The sequence below is a fragment of the Chiloscyllium plagiosum genome, unplaced genomic scaffold (genome assembly GCF_037043375.1).
Source record: "Chiloscyllium plagiosum isolate Xiang-an unplaced genomic scaffold, Cpla_swu_hap1 HiC_scaffold_20, whole genome shotgun sequence".
NCBI lineage: Eukaryota > Metazoa > Chordata > Chondrichthyes > Orectolobiformes > Hemiscylliidae > Chiloscyllium > Chiloscyllium plagiosum.
Genome location: NW_028270158.1, coordinates 29,341,317 through 29,356,812, shown reverse-complemented (window position 1 = coordinate 29,356,812; position 15,496 = coordinate 29,341,317). Strand labels below are relative to the sequence as shown.

At 40.6% G+C, this 15,496-nt stretch overlaps 1 protein-coding gene across 2 annotated transcripts in view; it reads right to left on the bottom strand.

The window, feature by feature from the left end:
* Positions 1-9,066, bottom strand: part of LOC122560735 (protein kinase C beta type) — a 298,145-nt gene extending 289,079 nt beyond the window's left edge. The window contains exons 1-2 of one of the 2 annotated variants that reach the window (XM_043711728.2): positions 8,741-9,066; positions 8,609-8,640 (exon numbers count right to left, since the gene is read on the bottom strand). In XM_043711728.2, coding sequence (XP_043567663.1) covers positions 8,609-8,640; positions 8,741-8,904 — 196 coding nt within the window. In that variant the 5' untranslated portion in view covers positions 8,905-9,066. The remainder of the gene's footprint in view (positions 1-8,608; positions 8,641-8,740) is intronic. The other variant, XM_043711727.2, reaches the window with a different exon arrangement.
* Between the last annotated feature and the right edge of the window lie 6,430 nt (positions 9,067-15,496).

The following is a 15,496-nucleotide window of genomic DNA, read 5'->3' as shown; positions in this document are numbered from 1 at the left end:
TACTTGCTGGGATGTTGATGGGTGGGGGAGTCAGCAATGAAATAACAATTTAATATTAAAAGAAGATGGTCAAATCATGTCTTGTTGGAGGTTGTCATTGCCTGGCACTTGTGTGGCAGGAACATCAATTGCCACTTACCTGCTCAAACCTGAATGTTCTCCAAGGTCTTGCTACATATGGGCATAAAGTACGAGAGTAATTGCAGAGTTGTATCTGACACTGCATCAGCAACTACTCACTTTTTAATTGTTTCCTGGGAGCTGGGTGTTATTGCCAGGGCCAACATTTGTTACACATCCATAACTGGCATTAAGGAGTTGACAGTGAGCCACTTTTTTGGATGCAGTCCATCTGGTGCAAATACACTCACAGTGTAATTAGGAAGTCAGCTCCAGGAGTTTGATCCAGAAACAGTGAAGGAGCAGTCAATCAGGATAGTGGGTGACTTGAAGTGACAATGCATGGCAATGGGGGATGGGGGGGTGGTGCTGTTGTGTGTGCATATGTTGGTGCCTCTGGTAGCTGCATTATTTATTGTCTAGGTCAGTTTCTGGTTATTTGTAACCCCAGGATTTTGACAGGAGGGGATTAAGCAATGACAATGCTTTGAATGTCACGGGGAGATGGTCATTGCCTGGTCCTAGTGTGGTGCAGATGTCACTTGTTTCTTAAGCCTGCTAATTGTTAAAACAGACATGCAGACCTGGACTGCTTCACCATCTGAAAAGTTTCAAATGCTGCTGATCATAGTCATCAGTAGATTAGCTGACATGACGATGAAATGAAGGGCATTGAAGAAGCAGTTAAAGATGGTTACACCCAGGACATTACCCTGAGGAATTCCTCCCTGATTTCCTACAGCTAAGACAATTGGCCTCCAATAACCACAAACATCCTTCTTTGTTCTAGCTATGAATCCAATGAGTGTAAAAACCCCTTCAACTTCAACTTTTCTAGGACTCCTTGATGGCACATTTTTCTCAAATGCTGCCTTATTGTCATGGCTCAGTCTTACCTTACCTCTAGAATTCAGCTCTTTAGTTCAATGTTTGGACCATGCTGGAATGGGATCTGGAAGTAAACGACCTCAAACAGAGCAGTGAGCGCATAAATGCTGAGTAAGTGTTGCTTGACAACATTCTTAATAACACCTTTGGTCCGTTTCCTTTGAGTTATTATCAACCAACGGGATGGCAATTGGTCCAACTTGATTTGTCCTTTTTTTTGTGAATTGATCAAATCCAGGTAATTTTCCATAATGTTCGGTAGATGCCTGTGTTAGAGCTGAACTGGAACAGCTTTTCTGGGCTTTGACTAGTTCTAGAGCACAGGTCTTGGGTCCCATGGCAAAAAACATGTTAGAGCTGCACTCAGGGCATTGATCTGTTTCTTCATGTTACATGTAATGTATTGATTTGGCTGAAGACAGACATTTCTGATGCTGGAATCCTCGGGAGGCAAAGCAGATGGGTCTTTCACTTTATACATCAGGTTGAATAGTGTTACAAAGATTCCAGTCATGTATTTTGCACAGACGTGCTCAGCTGTCCCATCATTGAGCATGGGGATATCTGTGGTCTGCACCACTTAGTATGATGTGAACTGGCAGGACAACAGAACTGCAGCCTGAACTTTTGTGATGCCCATTCTCTTGCACTATACCTGCCCAAAGTCACATTTTCCATCAGAGAATCCTTACTAAAAAAGATAGTAGTTTAAAAGAACTATTCCTTATCAGGTTATGACCAAATTTCTGCTTTGTACCTGGGAAACAAATGCTAATTCCTTCCAACTTTCCATATAGTTTAACAAATAACTGTCCCTTTAATAGTGAGCGTACTGTTGAAAGCCAGGCTGCTCCTAACGTGCACCTGCATTATCATGCGGCCCGAGAGGAAGCTTAGGCATAGACTAAGGGAAATAAATATTGATGTTTTGAAAACAGTTCACTTTACAGAAGAGGAAGTACTGGAGGTCTTAGAAAACATAGAGGTAGATAAATCTCCAGGACCTGATCAAATGCATCCCAGGACGTTGTGGAAAGTTAGGGAGGAAATTGCAGGGCCCCTAGCAGAAATATTTGTATCATCTATTGGCACAGATGAGATACCAGAGAACTGAAGGGTGGCTAACATTGGCCTATTGTTTAAGAAAGACTGGATGGAGAAGCCTGGAAATGAGCTTGCACTGACATAACTACCATTAAAAGTGCCCTAATCCCAATTTCCTGCACTGCCCCATATCCTTGAATGTTATGATATTTGAAATATTCATCCAAATATTTTTTAAAAGATTGTAAGGTTTCCAGCCTCCATTACCTTCCCAGACAGTACATTCCAGATTCCCACCACCCACTGAGAGAAAATGTTTTTCCCCAAAATCCCCTCTGAATCTACTGCCCCTTACCTTAAATCCAAACCATCTTGTGACTGACCCCTCAACCAAGGAGAACAACTGCTCTCTACTCACTGTATCCATCCCCCTCCTAATCTTATACACCTAAATCATGTCCACTGTTTTGTTTGGGCCACTTCTGTTTGCCATTTATCTAAATGATTTGGATGAGAATGTAGGATATATGGCTAGTAGGTTTGCAGACAAACACCAATATTGGTGACATAGTGGACAGTGAAGAAGATTGTTTAAGATTACAAAGAGATCTTGATCAAATAGGTCAATGGGCTGAGGAGTGGCAGATGGAATTTAATTTGGATAAAATGTGAGGTATTGTATTTTGATAATACAAACAAGGACAAGACTTATACAATCAATAGTAGGGCCCTGGGTAGTACTGTAGAACAGAGTAGTATTGTAGAACAGAGAGACATAGGGATTCAGTACATAAATCTTTGAAATTTGTGTCACAGGTAGACAGGGTGGTTAAGAAGGCATTTAACATACTTGCCTTCATTGCTCAGACCTTTGAGTATAGGAGTTGGGACATCATGTTGAGGCTGTACAGGATGTTTATGAGGCCTTTTCTGGAGTGCTATATGCAGTTCTGATCACGCTGCTATAGGAAGGCGAGTATTAAACTGCAGAGGGTTCAGAAAAGATTTACCAGCATGTGCTGGGAATGGAGAGTTGAGATATAAAAATAGACTGGAAAGACTGGGACTTTTTTTAACTGGAGCATATTGAGATTTGTAAAATCATGAAGGGCATAGATAAAGTGAATGACAAGGGTGGGGGGCTTCAAAACTAGGAGGCATATTTTTAAGGTTAGAGGAGAAAATTTTAAGGAATATGAGGAGCAACCTTTTACACAGAGAGTAGTTCATGTGTACTATGAACTGCCAGAGAAAATGGTGGGTGCAGGTACAGTTACAACATTTAAAAAACACTTGGACATGTACATGAATAGGAAAGGTTTGGAGAGATATGAGCCAAGAGTCAGCAAATGAGACTAGTTTAGTTTGAGAATATGGTCGGCATGGACGAGTTGCACTGAATGGTATGTTTCCATGCTGTATGACTCTATCACTATTCTAAAACCAGTATTTTTCATTAGCCAATTTCTAGAAGTGTTTGGGAGATGTCTGGGGATGTTCCCAGGGCCAAAGTACGAAATTCTGTAAATAAATCCAGACTCTGAGTTATCAGCTACACTGGTAACAATTCAGCACTTGGAATTCATTTCAACTTGACGATGTTACTATTTGAGATGTGTCAAGTGAAGAGATTTGAAATAAAGGAGCCTGGCCTGAAAGTCTGACAGCCCTCCACTAATCCCATGAGATTTTTCTATCCATGCTGAAATTTTCTGACAGTACTGTACCCATTCCTTCTATAAATTGCATATTTTAGGTACTGAATTTTGATGTATCTGTGCAGTTAGACTTTATACCACAGTAAGTGAAATAGCCAGAATCTGGTGGTGGTTTGTTTCCATTAATTGTTTGTCAAAAGATTGAAGATACAAACACCCATTTAGTGTCATCAAATAGTAAACTGACAATGCAATGTAATATTGAAGGATGTCTTTGGATGAGCTGGCAAAAGTAGAGTGTTAATAAACTTCTGGTGCTAATATCTCCATTACCTGTTAAAGATCTCACATCACTGCTTGATCAAGAACAGGAAGTTCTCCATGTGTCTGCAATTAACATCAAACAATAGTTATTTATCTCATTGCTGTCTGTGGATGGTTGCTGCAATTGGCTGTGTGTATACCTTAACAGCAACTGCACTTCAAAAATAACCTTTTATACATCAAGTGTTTGGAGGCTTTTCTGATTTGACAAGGAATTTCATTATTTTAGTAACAATAATTTTCATTAATAACTAGCAAAACATTGGTTGAGAAGTTTAGCACTAGGGAAAATTACCTAACACTTCGATTTAAAGCCTTTGAGGAATGAAGTTAAGAAACCTTTCCTTACGCAAGAAATTTAAAACTCTCTTGATGAAATGGCTGTTGATGTAACATCAATTATTAATTTTGAACCCGAGTGTAACAGATTCTTTTTAAGCAGAGGCATTAAAGGTTATGGAACAAAAGCATATGGTATTAGATCACAGATTAGGGTGGCACGGTGGCTCAGTGGTTAGCACTGCTGCCTCACAACACCAGGGACCCAGGTTTGATTCTGGTCTAGGGTGACTATGTGTGTGGAGTTTGCACATTCTCCCCGTGTCTGCGTGGGTTTCCTCCGAGTGCTCCGGTTTCCTCCCACATTCCAAAAGATGTGGAGGTCAGGTAAATTGGCCATGCTAAATTGCCCATAGTGTGAAGTGCATTAGACATGGGTAAATGTAGGGCAATTAGTTTGGGTGGGTTACTCTTCGGAGGATCAGTGTGGACGTGTTGGGCCAAAGAGCCTGTTTCCACACTGTAGGGAATCTGATCTAATCAGATCAACCATGACTTCACTGAATGAGAGGACAGGCTTAAGGGGCTCAATATCTAACTCAAACATTCCTTAAATACAAGGAATCAAAACTGTTCATCAGAATTAGCAACTAGCCTAACTCATATCCAGTCTATTGTCAAAATGAATGTTTTGAATCAAAATTAATGCACAAGGTTACAGTCCTTTAACTAAGTTTTAACTAATACAAAGGTAGCAAGGAAAGGAGAACTATATGCTAGTTAGCTTGACATGAGTATCTGGGAAAATCGATTATTAGGCCTCGATTGCACAGCACTAGAGAATCATAGTATGATTGGGAAGAGTCAACATGAATTTATGAAAGAAATGGTTTGAAAAGTCTGCTGAAATTGTTTGAAGTTTTAATTAGCAGCATAAATAAGGTGAACTAGTGAATTCTGTGAATTGTCTTTTCAAAAAAGCACTCAGCAATGTGCCACACAGGAAATTACTGCACAAAATTAGGGCTTGCAGTATAAGGATTATATATTAGTGACATTGAGCATTGGTTAAAGGACAGAAAATGATAGGAACAAACAAGTGTCGTTCAGCTGTGTAGGCTATAACTACTGAAGTACTGCTGGATCAGTACTAAGGTCTCAGGATATTATCTACTTCATGACGCAGATAAAGGGATTGAGTGTGATATATCAAGTTTGCTATGATACAAGGTAGGTGGGAAAATAAGTTGTGAGGAGGATGCAAAGAGCCTGCAAGAAATATAGACAGGTTAAGTGAGTGGGCAAAAGCACGGCAGGTGGAACATAATGTGAAGAAGTGTGAAATTATTCACTTTGGAAGGAAAAATGTAAGAAAACATTGAATTATTTAAATAAAAGGACAGCAAATGTTTGGTATTTAGTGGGACCTGTGTATCATTGCACACTGATCACAGAGTTAATATGAAAGCACACAATATAATTGTTGCCAAAGGGACTAAGACAATGAAAACATCTTACTGCAAACATATAGGGTCCTGGTGAATCATAACTGGAGTATAGCATACAATTTTTGGTCTCCTGAAAGGTTGTACTTATTACTTTTAAGGGGGAAGAGATTTCAAGAAATTTAGAGGGAAACGTTCCCTGGACGGGATCATTTCAAACTGAGGTGGAGGGAGGTTTGCTGTTCATAAACTCAGAATAATGGATTGGCCATATAGGAGCAAGACAGGTGGAAGAGTTTTCTTTCCACAAAAGGTTAGGGATCTCTGCAATTCTCTACCCTAGAAAGTTGTGGATGCTCAGTCATTGGACATATTAGGGACAGAAATATATCAATGTTTGGAAACCGAGGGATGTGGAAATAGTGCAGGTAGGTGGAGGTCAGGCAGCAGATCAGCTACAACCGCACTGAATTGTGCAGCAAGCCCAAGGAGCCAAATGGCCTACTCCTGTCCCAGTGTGAATTCTCATTCTGAAGAATTATTCCTGAGCACAAATAACAATAAGAATCTTCAAACGGCAGCATTTGTCCCCACCAACCTGATGTGACCGAAAATAAAACTCTCAAGATTGTGTGGCCAGAGGAGAATATAAGTCACTACTTGATCCCTGCCATTTTAGAGTTCTAAAGGGATTAAAATGTCAATATTTTATAAACAAAACCACTGTGCGTCTGTTCACACTGAGTCTGTGAAGCATATACAAATGCACAGCACCATGACATCACTCACTCACAGTCAGAATCTGCTGAAACAGATGGAGAAATCTCCACTTGCAAATCTTTGAATGAGCTTGAACTTCAAAAGATACATGATGGTGTTACCATTCCAAAGAAACAGCAGAATTCCCAATCTCCCTACCATCACTCATTTGAAGACACGATTGGACCTTAATGCTAATCTAAACTACCCCAGAAACAATGTTGAATTCTTCATTTTTAAGGCAGTTGGCCAGGACTCCATGAGGAGAACTCCTGTCTCTGAATTAGAAGATTTAAATTCCTCTCCATATACCAGAGGAGAAATATTGAGACTAAAATTGAAGTACACTTGTGAAGATGTGCTATCTTTAGCAGAAAATCTTAAATCGATGTCCCATTCGCCCTCGCAAGGGAACTTACAGATCCTATTGCACTATTTTGAAGAGCAGGGGAGTGAGTTTTGTTTGGGTCCTATTGAATATTTATCCCCCAATTATCACATAGATGACCTCGCCTTCATAACATTGTTTTTTGGGGAGCTTGCTATGGAGAACTCCACTTCAAACTCCACAGTAGCTCTACAACACTTGTGAGATGTCTTGGGATTATGAAAGGCAACACAGAAATCAAAGTTCGGACAGTAACATAGCAATCACACAAAATGCAAGTCAGATTTCCTCGTTGGGGAATACCAACTGATGATAAATACTGTCAATACACTGGGCACAGAGCTGACTTGCTTCTTCCTTCTATATCAACTGAAATTATGACATTTGGGGAAACTTCCAGCCTGATTTAGAAGACTTGGGAATATCTTACTGAATTACAGCACTGAGATGGTGATCAGCCTCATGCTAAAGAATCACAACTCCTTAAATAATCTCCTCATCTTTTCAGCACAGACCTCCCCTGTGCAAACCTTTCACAGGGCCAATCCAGCAGTAGGGAGCAGGTGTAATCTGTAAGGGTGACTGCACACTCACCAACCATCATTTCAATCAGATTGGAATGCCTCTCCTAGGGACTGGGAAATAGATAATGTGTCAAATAGATTTAAAGTAAGGGATAGATTTGCCAACTAACTCAAGCCACACGTGGGATGTGTGGGAACAACAGTACGGTTTCCTGAGGTGATGTTTCTTTTATGGTTATCTGTGAAACAACCTGTCAATCTGCCAATCACAGTACCACCATCTGCTGATAGCACTCCTCTGCAAAATGTTAAATACGAAACTAACTTTTCTATTTTTGTTATACACATACACACAGATTCAGTGCTTCCGCTTAAAGGCAGGAAAGGGTGGGGTTAGGAAAGGCATTGAGACGCAAACCTTGCAAAAGGAAAGTTGCACGTTGTTCTGAGGGGGTAAAGCGATCTGATTCAACAGTTGCCTTTTGAAAAATGAGTGGAAAGACGTTAAAAAAGGTTTAAAAACTGAAGAAATATAAAAGAGTGGATATAATTTTAATAAAGGCGCTGGCATGAAACAAGTTCAAGAATTTAAAAAGGAAGCATCACAGAGAGGTCAGACAAACGGATATTTTGTAACGCTGTCTTATTAAAAGTGAAACTAGGAGGATGACGGTCAAATTATATTGTTAAAAGTCACTGAGAAACTGATCGATTTTTTTGCTTACACGAGTCTCAACTTTGGTAGATTCAGAAAATTGCTGTGAAGGATGGCACCTGCATCCGGCTGTGTTAACGAAAATATAACATACGATACAACAGAGCACAACTCCAGTTCATCGAGTTACTGATTTGTAGAAAAAAAAGCTCTGCATTTGATATTAAACAGTTAAGAGCTGTTGCGCCTCATAGTACACTTTACAATTATCATCGCAGCTAAAACATGTTCGATTAACTGGGCACTACCAGCTCAATATAACAAGTTAGTAAATTATTCAGAATTAACGGAGGTGATACAGACTGCACCCCGATTCATCTTCACACAGAGCATCACATGAGCGCCACAAGAGTAAAGTGTTATAGACACTGTGCTGCAGATACTGTCCTGAGCTCAGGACTCTCTCAATACTCCAAGCTGACACTTAAAGACACTGTTGCTACTGTACCCGAGGGCACGCCCACCTTGACACTGGAATCCCTGCTTTCCGAATCCCCTGTTAAAACAAAGACAAACAATGACTATTAGTGACACTGGGAGCCGTGCATTGCATTGGCAAACAGTGCTCTGCTATGGACGAGGCTGTGCTCTCTCACCAGATAAAGTCAGTGCAGTGGCTGCAGAATGTGGGTTGCTTGAAGAAGCGGGCGATGAATTTGTGGTCCTTCACTTCGTGAACGTTTTTCTGCCTCAGGGCACCTTTGCGGGCGAAGCGGATGGTGTTCTCCTCGCCTTCCATCGCATACACACTGTCGGACATCCTTCAGCCCTGCTCCAAGAGCTGCACCAGCAACAGCAGTGCGCACAAAGCAGCGACTCGCTGCTGCTCTTACCTATTTTGTTGTTGTTGTTGGAGTGAGCCGAACGGGCAGAGAGATAGCAACACAGTGAGGAGCCGGGGCTGCGACTGCTTCAGCCCCAGCACCACGTCAGGTTGCTCCGCCTCTTCCCAATTCAAGCCTCTCACTGTCTATTTACATAAGCAGAGTGAGCAAGGCGTCCTCCCGAAGGCGCGCACGCACACACACACACACGGTGTCTGTCCCCAACCCCTCGGATTTATTATATAAACCCCGAAAGCAGCACCACAGCAGGACCTGAACCAAAACCACTTCATTTGCAAAGCGTTCAACAAGTAGCTTCATGCAGCCCGTTTCTCACCCCCGGCGGATTGGTGCCAGTCACTGGCCCCGAAGGAAATGGCACATCTTTAAGGTCTGATTAGTGGCAGCAGGCGGTGAGACTGAGCGCCAAGTCATCTTCTTGCGGTGTTCTCCCATTTTCCCATCCCTGAAGAAGTGACCGGTCCGAGACGGGCTCGCCCTGTTTACTGACGGCACACTGTCATCAGGGACCAAGTAAAGGAGATTAAATCATGGCAATCCCTTGGGCTGAGGGAACTATAAATGATCAGGGTGATACTTCAGGCCAACTTTAGCATGCAATCCAAGGCTAGAAACCACCTGCTATGTTATTTCTTATTTTCAACATCGATAGAGAGCTGAGCGTGAGTGCCCCTTATAGCAAGGTGCATACCCTGTTGTGAGAATGGTGTCAGTCAGACCTTCTGCTTTCTTATGTATGTCCTGTCCCTTTTTTCACACTGGAGCCGCTTCCTTTCGTCGCTTTTCTATTTCGTTCCTTGAAATGCGTTGATGTTGATTTGCGTGTATTTTTGCATTCCCTTCATTTAAGTAAGATTAGGCCCGAGGGTTTCCTCCGTGGGCGCATTCGAAAAATAGTGCTAAAGAAAATTCCCCCAGTGAATTGTGACGAAGTTAGAGCACAAAAATCAGCGCAATATTCTCGTGGAGACAGGAACGGAACTAAAGGGACTTCAACTAGCACTAGGAGAGGCCTGAGAGGGCAGGAGGGGAGAGACTGGTTACAGAGTGAGGCCACGGACTGCAGGCTCAGAGCACATTTGGAAAATTCATTTTACATGTTCTGCTGAGAATCTAAGTTTTACTTTTCCGTAATTCTAAATCAATGACTCTCTGAACGGATCTACTAGGAAAACCAGAAAGACCATCTAGGTGAAGTGAAGGTGATCAGACACATTTGCCGCCCCAGTCTCCCTGTTAGTGCCTCACTGGATAGAGTGCCCAGAACCTACTCTGGGACTCAGACCTGGGCAAACTGAAACATGCTCAATCTAAAGAAAATGGGCGGGAGAATATTTTCCAGAAAGCAGGAAGGAGTGGGAATGTGAGGGAGGAGTATAGGGGGTGAGTGTGAGATGAAGCAGGTTTCAGGAAATAGGAAAGGATCGGGGCTTGTGTTTTGAAAAAAAATCAACGTTTAGACAAACCCCCGGATTGAGTGGGTCTTGAACCCAGTCCTTCTAGCTCAGAGGTAGGGACACTATCACTGCACCACAAGTTATTATTGCAGTCAATCTGCAAGGGAGGTAAGGTCAAAAGTCCTCACAATGCTGCTTTCTGGGAATGCAGCCTTATTTTCACCTTGAGGCCACCTGTAGTAAAGCCAACCTCCCTATCAGTCATTTTAACTTTCACCTCCTAGTCAGAGTGCTGTGGCCTGCTGCCTATTTCCAGGCAGGATGGGCTGCTGGGCATTGCAGAAACCTACACACCAAGGAACACAAATCCCTTTGTCTGTATACAATTCAGGCATTTCAGTGGTAGTTTTCAATGCTATTTCTAACCTGGCGTTCAGTCCAATCACTGGTGAAACCAACAAGCCTCTAGAAACTCAGTCTGTTCCAAGCTTGAGAGTTCAAATTTGATGCACTGTCGAACCCTACTGCATGGAACAGTAGTAACCTGCAGAATGTTGTCTGACACTGGCTCGACACAGGTTTCGTCACAGCCCCACACAGGGCACCTCACACATTCAATGCATTATCTGAGACAACATGGCATCTATTGCTAAAGTTCACTTGAGAATGTAACTTTTAAAAAAATTCTGGGATTTACAGATGAAAGAACGGAAACCAACATGGTCATTCTAAAAGATGAGAGACTTAAAACAATCCAGGTCTTTTTCAATATATCATTTCAGTTGCATCACACTGTAAACTTTTGCTGTAAATTCTGTGTCTTACGATCTTATACTCCACAATCACCTGATGAAGGAGCAATGCTCCGAAAGCTAGTGCTTCCAAATAAACCTATCGGACTATAACCTGGTGTTGTGTGATTTTTTAAAACTTTGTCCACCCCAGTCCAACACTGGTACCTCCAAATCATTACAATTTGTTGAACTTTTAAAAAAGAAATTGGATCTAAAATTCCATGCTGCTCAGATAGAAATGATGGAACTTTCTATTCATTTCCAGTCAGCTGATCTATAATTGTAGCAACCATAAATGCCTCTGAATCTGCAAGCTGGACATTTTCTTTGGAGATTCCCCTAAAAAGCACAACTGAATGATAGTATTGCTGAACATTTTGTTGAAACATTTTATCTTGAATTCATCAGGACAGTTCATAGGAAATATCAAAGAGAAACACTGATTGGTAGGTCAGAAGTCTCCTCTCATATAGTAGAAGTGTTGTTTTACTTTTACCTTGATATTTCTTGTAAATTGTCCAAAATGATAATCATGCTTGGAATATTAGTGAATGGACAGTATTGAGAATAGGGGGTTGTTTGGACACTGGGTTATATGGATGCTTTTCAGCAATACTCAAATAATCCAACAGATCAGACACCATCTGTGGACACATCAGAAACTGAGTTAATGTTACAAATCAATTTTCTCCCATCAGACTTCAGTTGTGCAGAAAACAGGAAGCATAAACTGAATTTCAAGGTTTAAAAGAGACTGGGAAACTGATTGGAAGAAATCAGGTCCTATGATTAAGAGTAAAAATGTTAAGAGGCACGAACTGACAATTTCAAAATTAAAAAGGACTTTGGACAGTTCTTTTTTTAATGTGCAAAGTAATCAATCCTGACTTTCTTGTCATGGATGCCTTTAGAATTCTGTGTCTATCCAGGGCATTTAGTGTTGTAGAAAAAAATGAAAAAGAAAAACATTGAACATGATAATCATATGAAATTGGAGCACGGTTCGGTCATTCATTGAGCTGACTACACAAATCAGTAAAATAATTTCTGATCTGATAGTGGTCTAACTCCATTTTGCTGCCAGCCCCCCAACCTGATCAATCAAACATCTGTCTAATTTAGCCTTGAATATATTCAATAACACAGCTTCTACTGATCTCTGTGAAAAAAGAATCCCTAAGATTAACAATCCTCTGACAGAAATAGCTCTTCACTCCAACTTGAATGGAAGGCCATTGGTTTTTAAACTGTAATCCCTAGATTTTGATTCTGCCGTGAGGGGACACATCTTCTCAGCATCTACTCTGTGGAGCTCCACCAGAACCATTTTAAAATTCTTTCACAGGAAGTGGGTGCTGCTGGAAAGGTAGCACAGACCTAATTGCTATTGAATGGTGGGTGGTGAGCCCCTTTACTGAATGTATGCAGCTCATCTTGTGGAGGTGCACCCACAATACTGCTGGGAAGAGTGTTTCAGGATTTTGACTCAACAACAGTGAAGGAATGACAATATAGTCCTGAGACAGGATGATGTACAAGTTGATGGGGTGCTTATGGGTGTTGATGTTACCATGCATCTACTGCCCTTGGCCTTCCAGGTAGTACGGCTCACAGGTTTAGAAGATGCTGTTTAAAAAAAATGCCTTTAGGAATTGCTGCCATGCACATTACTGTCATTGTGCATCAGTGGTCAGAGTGTGGAGGTGCTGGTGTTTGACCGCGATGGACAAAGTCAGAAGCCAGGTGACTTCACCTGATGAAGGAGCAGCGCTCCGAAAGTTTGTGATTTCAAATAAACTTGTTGGACTACAACCTGGTGTCATGTGATTTCTGATTTTGTGTCGGTGGAGGAAATAAATGTTGAAGTTGGTACTGAGTAATCGGTTACTTCTTCCTCAATGGCATTGAACTTCTTGAGTACTATATACTTATTCAGACTTCTGATGACCTTGTGGATGATGGGAATACTTTGGCACTCTGGAGATAAATTACTAAGTACAGAATTCTCAGCCTCTGACCTGCCTTTGGAGTTACATTATTTATAGCACTGGTCCCGTTAAGTTTCTGTCCTTTCTCACCCTCAGGATTTTGATTATGGGGTATTCAGCAGTGACAATGCAACTGAAAGACAAGGGAAGGTGATTAGATTCTCTCTTACTTGAGATGGTCATTGCCTTGCATGTGTTACATGCCACTTTACCAGCTCAAACCTAAATGTTTCAATGGCATTTCTGCATATTTGCAAGGAGTGCTTCAATATTTCAGGTGTTCCACTGACACTTAACATTGTGCAATTATTAACAAACATCCCCTTTTTAGAGTAAATGATGAAGCAACTGAAGGTGTTTGCGCCTAGGACAATACCCTGACTAATAGTTGCATTAGTGTCTTGTGGCTGAGATGTTTAGCTCCTCACAATCACAACCATCTTCCTTGGTGCCAGGTATGACTCTGAATATTGGAAATTCACTACAATTTTGTTAGGGCTCCTTAATGCCATATTCAGTCATATGCTGCCCTGGTGTCAAGTGCAGTCATCTCACCTTCCCTTTTGAGTTTCACTCTTTCCTCCTCTGTTTCAATCAAGGCTGTAATAAAGTCAGGAACCAAGCCGAGTGGACCCAAAATGGCACATTAGTGACCAGATTGTTGCTGTGTAAATATTGTTTGATCATACTGTTGATGATATACTTGAGAATTTTTCTGCACTTTTGTTAGGTCGATGACAGTGTTTTGGCTAAGATGTTCCTTACATATTTCAACAAGATCACCTTGTAGCCTTCTCACCTCTAATGAGTATAGTTCCAACGTGCTCAACCTTCCCTCATAGAACAGGCTCTTCATTCCAGAAGAAAGCATTGTGAAATCTCTCTGACCTGCTTCCAATCAAATATATTCCTCCTCAGTTTAGGTGACCTAAGCTGTGCACCATACTCTTGGTATGGTTTCACCAAGGCCTTATGCAGTTGTAGCAAGACTTCCTTACTTTAAAGGCCAGTGAGAAAGTAAGAAAAGCATCTTAAATTGTTGGATATAATCAATTTTAGTTATGTTTCTGAATGTTTATGCTCCATTATGACCTACAGGAAATCAATAACCATCAGATAACTTTTACAACAAAGTACTGTAATTCTTTCAGTATGTTTATGATGTTTGTTTTAATCCGCTAGTGTTTGTTTTCAAGCAGTTTAGTCTACAGGGGTCTGTAATGACAAAAACTGATGGGATGTCATTGTTGTAAATCTATAAATTAATAGTTATTAGTTATGTTATTATAATAGCTATCACTAAAATAATGCAACCAGTATATTACCCATACACAATTCACAGTACAGAATGTAAAGTAAAGAGCTAGGATGCAGAAGGTTGAATGATTTAATAAACCACAAGAGCAAACTTTGAATGGTTCATTATCATCTCAACCCTATGATGCGTTATGCCCTTGAAATGCTCTTCAGCCTGTATTAATTTAGGAAATATATACATAAGGGTGAAGTTGTGGGTGGCTTTGCAACATTTATAAAAATTTAGCAGCAGCACAGTAATCATGTTGCAATGACAGCAACATGATGCAGTTCCTTGTGCTTCAGTCATGTAATTTCACTCGAGGTAATAGTAATATTTATTTCCCAAATGGTGCAGGTCAATGCCCTGTTTCTGTTACACAAGGGATGCTGAAACCCCCACATGGGGATTTATTTCAGGAAAAGGCGTTATTACCTACTCCCAAAAAATGTAGCAAGGGAAATTATATAATACCCTATTACAGAACATTCAAATGTGTCATACAATAAAACTTACTTTGGATTGCAATGACTGTTATGCAAGCAGATACAACACATCAAAACTGTTTTTTATTGAATTGGTTACAGGACTAAGAGAATTTAATGCTCTTATATGAATAAATCCTTAATTTTAATATCTATCTGAGTGATCAGATAGGCAGAGCAAGCCTAGTTTAACTTCTTATATAGTGGCTGTGTTGAAAGCATTGCATTATCAATATCAGCAAGATCTTGTTCACAAATCTTAAAGTAAGGTTTAAATCTGCAGCCTTCTGTCTAAGAGGTCGAAGGTGATTAATTGAGCCAACCTGACAATATGAATTCTTAGTGACCATATTCAAATGGCTATATTTGAGTACTTGAAACCTTAGGAATAAGATGTGTGCAGTAAGTGGAAATCATGACATTGTATTTGTTTACATAACCATAGATAGGAATAAAAAGAGAAAGAGAAATAGCTGAAGATAGCTATTGTTATAACTATAATATAGTTAGTATTCAGTAACTGTTGAAGTTTGTTAAAATGAAGGA